General features: G+C 33.8%; 1 protein-coding gene across 1 annotated transcript; it reads right to left on the bottom strand.

Moving 5' to 3' along the window:
- Positions 1-240: 240 nt before the first annotated feature.
- On the bottom strand, positions 241-9,401 carry LOC111994469 (uncharacterized). Its single transcript, XM_024026357.2, has 16 exons — positions 9,241-9,401; positions 9,027-9,129; positions 8,210-8,278; positions 7,918-8,034; positions 7,742-7,815; positions 6,979-7,081; positions 6,389-6,431; positions 5,893-5,955; positions 4,446-4,675; positions 3,142-3,262; positions 2,570-2,673; positions 2,242-2,355; positions 1,984-2,154; positions 1,747-1,890; positions 1,485-1,630; positions 241-767 (listed from the first exon to the last, which is right to left on the bottom strand). Exons 1-16 carry the CDS (start codon positions 9,302-9,304, stop codon positions 616-618), a joined length of 1,818 nt encoding a protein of 605 aa, XP_023882125.2. The 5' UTR covers positions 9,305-9,401; the 3' UTR covers positions 241-615.
- Positions 9,402-9,761: the final 360 nt, after the last annotated feature.

Here is a 9,761-nt window from a genome sequence, read left to right as displayed (position 1 = left end):
ATTAAATAGAAACCTAGATGCAAACTCAAGTCGCACCCCTCTACCCATTTTTCGTTCATCAAAAAAAAAAAGAAAAAAAAAAGAAAAAGAAAAAGAAACCCCGAAGAATGGACCAATCAGAATTTTGAACCCATAAGTGTTGTGTGTTCCCTTGGGAAGTAGGCAGTAGAACCATCATCCAAAGATAAAAGACAGTAAGCGGAAAGACAGAAATAATAAAATCCTGCTGGACACTAGGGGTTGAAAACGTAATCAAAGGGCAAAATCTTGACCCCACATATTTTGTGATGGAGGGCCCTAAGATCTTATAAAGTTTAACTATCATTGTGCTTTACAGGAGTTATATATTCCAATTGGCAAGACATGTATAAGAAAATTACAACATGAATATAATGAGTCATGCAAGCCAAAGAAATTAAATATGGTTACAACAGACTGATGAATCTAATACAGCTCAAATCAAAATTAATGTATACACCAGAATTGTTGAGCAGTGAACAACCATAACCTATTACAAACTATGAAGGGAAAAAGCCTTATGCATTACACAAAAAATTACATTCAAAATGCTTGCATATATATTGGTTGAGTAAAAACAGAAGAAAGCATTAACATCTAGGGATCATCATCATAAGGTGCATCTGCAGCTGATCGTATTGGAAGAATTACAATGGGCCTTCCATTACATTCAATTCCATTAAGCATGGAAGCTTGAGCCAACTGATAGTCCAAAGTATTTTCCCTCAAGTCCAAACGATCAAGATTACCTAAATCACAAGCAGAATATAGTAAAACTCTCCAAATGTTCCTGACGGGAGGAATTCATATGGACACAATAACAACCCTCGCCCCCTTTTATTTTTTTTATTTTTAAGTAGTAGCCTATTATTGTTGTTTGATTAAAAAATATTAGTCTTAGTATAAGCAAAATCAGTGAAAAAAATGGTTCAATTATGTATTAAATAGCATTCCAAATTAATAATATGTTTAGCTTTATCTAGCATTTGAAATTTCTAGAGTTGCATAGTCTTTATCAAATTGAAAAAAGATGATATCTGTTCCATTACACTGGCATGTTGTTTAATGGGATTAAAGATACAAGTACAACAATACTATCAAGATTGCAATTATAGATGCAACTCAAATGATACTCTCTCTTGGCTCAATCAAAGTAAGGTTGAGTGAGGGTTTTTCCTCAGATAGTGTACTGAATCTCTACATGAAGAAGAACAGAGTAAATAGAACATTGTTTGCATCTTTGCAACTCCAAATGCAGTTAGTCTTAAGTGCATGATTTACGTCAACAAAATACAAATGATAGAATTTAATCAATTTCATATTCTGGAATTCTCTAGTAATGTCAGTACAAAAAGAAGGAAACCAGCTGCACTTATAATTTAGTGAATATTCAAATATATATTTGAAAATTTACCATAATAAAAAAGCTATCCATTCAAAAATTACAAAGAGTTTCAAATAATTACCATTTGTAACTTTCAGTGCCGCACAGATGATGCTTAAGGATTCTACAGGCATAAAATTATATGCTGCATTAACTTCACCAAGTTTGGGAGCCAATGACATAAGTTTTGAAAAAAACTTGGCAGTTTCAATCCCACCATGGTTTTTGCTGTATGAAATTCAGTAAAATATTAGTTACCATATTTTTTCTGATAAGTAAAAAATATTAGTTACCATAGCAACCACAAAAAATTACAAAGAACATATATAAGCATCAATTCGAACCTTATGTTAATCTTGACTAGCTTCAACTCCTTCGTCATGCCTTCTTGTAGCTCCTGAAAACCAGTTGAACCCAGTCCAATACCTCCAATATTCAGTACTTCAATGGATGTCTGCAAAAATTTTCCCAAAGCTACAGCTACCTGGCTGGAAGACAGTACAAATAATCTCAACATATTTGAAAAAAAAAAAAAGATGAGGTGAAGTGTAATTTTCTATGCCAGTGTCAACCAGACAAACCTGCCAAGGCAATTATCAGCAAGAGATAGTGACTTTAGTGGTCCTTTAAAGGTTGAAAGGGTATTTAGAAGTTGGGTTACTCCATTGCAAGAAAGGTCACAATTCTCCAAATTCAAATCAGCCAAGGAGGAGCATCTTTCAGTTGCTTCAACAAAATAGGGGATTAAACTCCTGCAAGTTCAAAGATAGTGTGTGAAAACAAATGCCTATTCACTACTGCATCAAAAAACACATATGGAGAATGAAAATTCAACTCACCTGATTCCTTCATCCTCAATGGAATTGTCACTTATATCCAGGTCCTCCAAGTTAGGCATATGAACTAATGCATATCTTAGACTTTCAGCATCATCTTTGCGTAGATTGTTACCCCTAAAATCAGATTAGTAAGCTCTCTTTGCATGGAAGACTATTTGGAACTCACTGCAACATTATCAGCATTGATTTGTGGTAGTTCATATCCTCTAAGAGACTAGGCACAAACCCAGGGGTACAATTTACAATTTCCAAGATACCACAACTACCATGAATTGATCCTAGGGAATAATAGTTTTGCATATAAGACATAACTTTGCTAGTGTGGTACCTCAGGTTGAGAACACGTAAAGATTGCAAGGACTTGCCAATTCCTAAGGATGATAAGGGTCCACCAGAGGATCTTTTGTTAAAATCAGAAAGCCATCCAGATATCTGCAAAGTGTTTATGAAGCTTTGTGTTGGTTTAAAGTAAAAGATACAACGTATGCATATATATATTTTTCTTCTTATTTTCTTTGGCTAATCAAATACTGACGCAGGACAACCAGAACAAAACTGAAATAACGGAAAAATAAAAGATATGACCTAGGAGTCAGCACCTAGGCCTTGCTTGGAGTCAGCACCAAGCGGGGAAACCACTAGGAGTCAGCACCTAGGGTAGACCTGGAGTCAGCACCAGACCAAAGAAAGACCAAACGGCCATTGTTTTCATTCATAAAAACATCAACTATCTCCTCAAGGAGTACAATAGGTTGTTTATATAGGATTGCTAAACCCTAGTTCTAATTGGCTAGGAAACCCTAATTGCCTTATTACAAAAATAACCTTACTTTTAAATTAAAATACTAAAATATCAAATACACAGTATATAAATTATCTAAAAAAGAATGCATGACTCACATTGTTTTCTGAAAGATCAAGGATGGATATGCTAGATGAAACATCAAGAATGGTATTAAAGACCATTTTTGCAAAATTTCGACCCAGCTGGTTGTCACAGAATTTTAATGAACACAAGGACCTGATAGCAAAATAACGGTGACTTCAGGGCATATAACATTGGATATGTTGGAGTCCTTAAGTACACATACAGTTAAAAAAGCTTAAAGCTTCATCTGAATTCTTCTTTAAGTGGCAGATAATTAAACATTTAAGTTTTGTAATAGTATTATATGCTTATATACTTCAGAATCTCAGACTTCATCTTAAATGAGATTAAATGTTTAGGTAAGTAATTAATATTTGCATTCTTCCATGCAGGTATAATATGATTTTGCAATATTGGTCAACCTAGATCTCTTTTTTTAAAGAAAAATTGAAAGCAATAAACATATAGCTGTGCCAGAATGAAATGTGTGATGCATTAAAGATAACTAGGCCTTGACAAAGTTTGCCTAATGAGATTTGATTCCAAGCTCTCTGAAAATCCAAGAAGAAAGCCCAATAAGTATCAGTACAAAAGTCCAGGCACTGAAACTCCATCAACTCACAAGGGTACTGGAAAATTGATTGTATGCTTTCTATTGCACCCAACTCAGAAGTGGATAAAGATTGTTGCTGTTATCTAATCTGAGATATGGAGTCTCACCTAGAACTGACTTCTCTGCCTGAGACTGTCTGCCACATTGATTTTATCCCATTTTCAAACACCTATTTCATTGAGTACAATTTGATTTGAACTAGGATTTTCTGGTATCATAGATCACTTGATTGCAACTTCTTTGAAAAGTTTGCAAACCTTAAGAGATGGGATTTCCTTACAAGCAGATCAAACTCTAAATCTTGAACATTATTGGTCCAAAATAAGAGAGTACGAACTGCTATGCCAACATAAGTGCACCACAAAATACAGAGGAAAAATGTATTGTAATTGAAAAAAAAAAAAGTGGAATTATAAAAAAAAAAGAAAAAAAGAAGAAGGAGAAGTTAACAAAATAAAACAAGTGGCAGTCAAAAGGATTTCCACTACTCATGTTTGGCATGGGAAAAGGACAAATTGCTTCTAAAAGATGTCAACCCCATATACCCCTTGAAGCACCACATTGTAATAAAAAGGCAACATAATTAGAATACAGCAGACAGCAGTTTTTGTAGTTACAATCTACAGGTTTGTGAGTTCATAAGCATGTTAAGCAACCCAGTCAATCACAGATAACAAATACATACAAGTTGATAAAAGTGAACCGTTCATAGAATGGATGTACCTTCCCGATGATAAAAATGATGAAAGTCCAACGGGTAACGAAAAAAGGTTGTGTTCAAGAAAGCTAGATGTATTGATGGAGAAGTGCTGTATCCCATGGGTTTGCATACTCTGTATGAGTAAAGAACCACAAATTGCGTTGAAAAAATTTGGGGAAAGCTTGCAGTGAATGAATTCAAGTGATGTTAATGTTTCACTGTTCTGGTTCAGAAGTTTGCATAACCCATCAATCTGAAAAACGGTGCATGGAAAATTATTGTATTAGCAATTGGAAGGAAGCCTTTAGTATTCATATAAACCAAAATATTTTTTAATGAATCTAGCACTGGTAACAAATTCCAAAACATTTTCCTAGAAGGTACTTCAGCAGAATCACACCATATGAATATAAAAATTTTCTACTTTCATTTCATGGTGCATACTGAATGTATTTTGTTGAGGAGTTGCCAACTTAGTCAATATTTCATCAGGCCCCCCAATAGAATAATGGAAAAAGGGGCAAATTGTTATCTTCAGGTCCACAAAGAATCTCACATGCAGTTTAACTTAGACCCTTCAAAAATTTTATTGATGATTAGATTTTCTTGTAGATTCCATTCATATTTTCTTTGACAATGCTCTGTCCTAAGTAAATTATTTGTACACTCATATTGTTCAGTGAAAACTGATCTGATTTTTCCTTGCAGTGGTATCCTATAGGACCATTAATCAGTCTTCTAAGTTTACATGACACTGAAACACTAAAACTCCCTGTCTTTTATTTTTCTTGTGATCTCCAAGTATGGGATGATACGTACAGTCCATGTTATGGAAACAGTCATTTTCTTGACACTCTTAGTCAGTTTTCCAAAATAACAGGGAAATGGATAGAATTATGCATGCATTTTCATGGAAAATGCTTGTTGAAAGTGATGAATCTTTGTTATAAGATGAGGCAATCAAATAGGTGAGATTTTTTTTTTGGTGGGGGTGGGGGAGTGGGGAGTGGGGAGAGGGAAGACAAAAGAGAGAAGAAATTAGCCAGAGACTTGAAATGAAAAAACTACCTTATCCCTAATCAGTTGCCTAGGAACATGCACGACTCAATGTTGCTTGGAAAAATATTTGGTGACCTAGGAAGTCTAATCAAGATAGAAAAAAAATACTAATTAAGGTAAAAAGTTGCTAACAATTTTTTTATTGGGAAGTTGTGCATGCACCCAGTTGGTTTTGAACTCACAACCTCACTCTCCACCTAGCATTGGAAAGCCAAGGAGGTGCTAGTTGAGCTAAAGCACATTGGCTGTTAATAACTTATTCTATTTCTCTGTTGTGTTTGCTTCAATTGGTCCTTTCGTATGCATGTAAATAGTTTCATCTCTTTACCAATGAAGTTATTCGTCTCACAAATCAAAGGAGAACAAGTGTCTTATAAACTTAAGAATACTTGGAAAAACAATTGAACATACATGCTCTTTGGATCTGATCCACCTTAGCACCAAGCTCTTTAACTTGCCAGTTCTCAATAAATGCTGCAAGAGAATAATATTAGAGGCAGAAAAAGCGACAACATATGTCAAGCTATTATGTTAGCACTAGCAGATGTGCATGGATGCACATGTGCACGCACTCTCAGAGTCAATTAGATCCAATTCTTATGCCACCAGCAATATACCTTACAACCTAGTCTGTAAGACAGTTCATAGCCCCTCCATGCAGAAAAAAATGTGCTAGTAAAAATTTATTTTTTAAATTTTTAAATAAGGTGAGTGCAGGCTTTCTTTTTAATGGAAAAGTGAATGCAGTTTTAAGAGAAGCAAAATAGAACCCAATCTTTTATTATTGTTTTCATTAATCAAAGAAGGGATCCAAAACCAAATGAAACAGGGCACAAAAACATATTTAGATACTAAAGGCCAACTCATCAAGTAACTGACATCTTCTACTATGAAATGAATAACATACACAAGTTTCTGCAGTGCAAAGTATATGTTGAAGTCTCAGACATCTGCACAAAGAAACAAACATCATGTAACAACCTAAACAATCCTTATCACTAAAAAAATCAACAAAAGAATAACAGATGTTTATTTTAATTTTTCTAAGTTCTAAAAATTCAAAAATTTTATTAAAAGGAGGAGAGACCACATGTACACTTGGAATAATAGAAAAAGGCTCCCCAAAAATTTTAGAAGCAATATTTAGCCAATCTATAAAATCTAAAGGAGATGAAACATGGATGCAGCCAAAACCAAGCATCCATTTATACCATGATCTAAGAATTAAAGACTTAAGCTTAGAAAAACATTAATGATATAAAAACTTTAGAGACTTCATTTTAGCACATTTGCAAGAAACCTAGATGATGCAAAGTGTAGACTAAATCGTAAGTAAATTTATTAGTACAGTAAGAATAAATACAGGCAAAAGAAGCATAAAAATGCATAGGAATAGATAGCTGAAGTACTTCTGTTATATTGTAACTAGAATCCAGCCAATCATTATAGACCATTGGCATAAGCTCTCATAATGTAAAAACTAGCATAATGCATTACCTAGCATAGCAACCAAAAACTTGGCAATGATAAGATAACTTCAAATAATCAGAAGTTAAATGATTCTCTTGTCCATCAACCCCAATATATTTTAATATAGCATCTGCACAGAACAAAAAATGAGGAAACAAATGTTTATGAACTTAGCAAGGTATCAATAAAAACAAAAACGAACTCCCCAAAAAAATTTATGTTGAAGTAGAAAGCTCTTTTTTTTCCTTTCTATGTAGAATCTTTATAACAGTCACAAAAGGAGACAATGAAAAAGAAAACGTTGTGATGTATGTGTACCCACTAAGTGCAGTTATTGAAATTTACTAATGAGATTCAAAATCTCAGTTCTACAATGGAATCAGGGGGGAGTTCTTAATCACCAATTCCCTGTCCCTAGAGCTCCACAAGAGGGCATCCATGACATATTAAATAAATAAAATTTAGTTCTGAAAGAACAGCTACATCACCTTGTTTATTTATTTCATCAAATTCACTTGAATATACTTCTAACACACAAAAGAATCTTGGATTACGAGCAATGGAATGCGTCCAAAGTGATAAAATTAGTTTCATAATCATGATCTACACTAAGAAATAACACAGATGCACTTCTGTTTGTACATGAAAGGAAGCAAGTGATGATGTCATCCAGCTAAAACCCAATTTTCTATTACAAGGCTTGACAAACTTTATAATTTAAGCTGGAAGCCATTTTCACTCAGAATGTTCAAATACTGCAGAAAGATAATGAAAGCATCATAATTAGTACCTGGAATTCGTATGTCACCAATACATCCATTAAAAGATGGAAGCAAAGCTATCTCTGTTGCCTCATCTAGGCAACTGTTCAAGTTTGTTCAACATAACAAGAGGTCTAAATCATAAGATGAAACCATGAATACATAACAATATGAACTTAAAAGTTTGTGTCACAAATGGGCCTACTTTTGCAAATGCATTTCCCAATACATCTGCTGCCAATCAACTGGTTCAATCTGTTCAACAAGGTCAGGCCAACGCAATTTGTATAATGCCCTCCATGCTGTGTTAAATTTCCAATGCCTGTGAAATAAAAAATAAAAAGTTCCAATCAGAGGGCATTTGTACTGTTCTACATATCATCCCTAAATTGAGTAAAAACTCCACAGAATGTATGAATGAGTATGTCATTAAAGAAAATAAAACACTCAATTGTTCTTATCAAAATAAATAAATAAAACACTCAATTGTTCCAAACCTTCCACGTTTTCTCCCATTTCTAAAGCAATCATCAGTAAACTCCTGGTAATTATGGTCCTCAAACGGCCTGTTCAAACAAGAAATTGGATAACAATTACAGAGTAAAAAGAAAGGGTCAATGAAAGGTGAGTAATTAGTTACGGTAGAAGAGACTTGAATTAACTACATCAACAAAGGTGCCCGGTATCCTACTCCTAAAGTCTCATACACTCTCATGAGTGTTGTCCCTAGGACCTCGGATTTGATCCCACCCGAAAATGGTTCTAAACAGAAGCACAACTAGCCCCATATAATTACAACCATTAAATTTTTATAGTTGTAGAGGTTGGGCCTCTGTGTGATGTCAAGTGTCTTTTACCAAAAGCGACAAAGTGTGAGTTCGAGTTCACAAATTAGCCTCTCAAATATATATATATATATATATATTGGGGATAAAGTTGCCTACCAATTACCTCTCTAAGAAAACACAAAGCTTCGTGCATTGGGTATGACCTTTTTCAAATTTTTATTTAATGTAATAATCATTACCCTTTATAACTACACACACCCACCATTGCTTTTGATCATGAGTCACACTCATTTTAACCTTTCTTTAATGTTCACAAAAAATCCCAAATCCTACAGGAAGAAAAAAGAATAACACTGAATTCAAGCGCAAGGAAAAAATTTCTTCTCTCATTTCTGATAAATTCTATTCTTTGATTGTTCAAAAGAGAAACCCAGAAATAAAAATCCAAATCCAACAACAGTGAACACAACATATTAATAAAAAGAAAAAGTGTTGGTGAGAAAGTAGGAGAATCGAGTGAACATACGTTTGTGCTTGCACGTTTTGCAAGGCCAACGGGGGCAAACTTAAAACTAAGGTATCAAACAACTCGTGTGGAAGCTCGAAGACAACCGGTACAAGATCATCATCTGAAAGTTTGAAACAACATAGACAACAAAATCAAACTAAAATTAAAATTAAAATAAATTATATTAAAGCATGATAATGAATTAATAAAAGTAAAAGAAATAAATTAATACCGTGGATGAGTTCTTTCTTGAGTGAATGAATGCATAAGGACATCAAAGATGGAACCTCTCTCATTCTTTGGAAAAAAAAAAAAAAAGGTTTTGGTTTCGGTTCTGGTTCGGACAACCCTCACGCTCGGACACGGCAACACACGAAAATGAGAGACAAAATATTAAGAGGCAACGACGCCGCCTTTCTTAGTTATTGCTTTTATTGCACCACTCAACAAATTTTTATTTTTTATTTTTTTTTATGGGGAGGTTCAATCCTTAAGCCAATCAGAGCATTGCTAGCAGATTTTTTTTTTTCCTATTTTATGGATAAAAACCTATTTTTTCTAATTTAATTAACTACTTTTTCTTTTCACCTTCCTTATTCTAAATTCTATTTTATTTTTTTATTCCTCTCATTTTTCAAAACACACTTTTACTTTTATCACACTTATTTAAACACAAAACAATAAACAAATATTTTTTGATAACAATAAACAAATATTTAAAAAATGAATAGCGCTCCCTTAAGATAAGGAGCA

Source organism: Quercus suber, unplaced genomic scaffold, assembly GCF_002906115.3.
Source record: "Quercus suber isolate HL8 unplaced genomic scaffold, Cork oak 2.0 scaffold_269, whole genome shotgun sequence".
Classification (NCBI taxonomy): domain Eukaryota; kingdom Viridiplantae; phylum Streptophyta; class Magnoliopsida; order Fagales; family Fagaceae; genus Quercus; species Quercus suber.
Note: the sequence above shows the minus strand (reverse complement) of the source record. Positions and strands in the feature narration are given on the sequence as shown.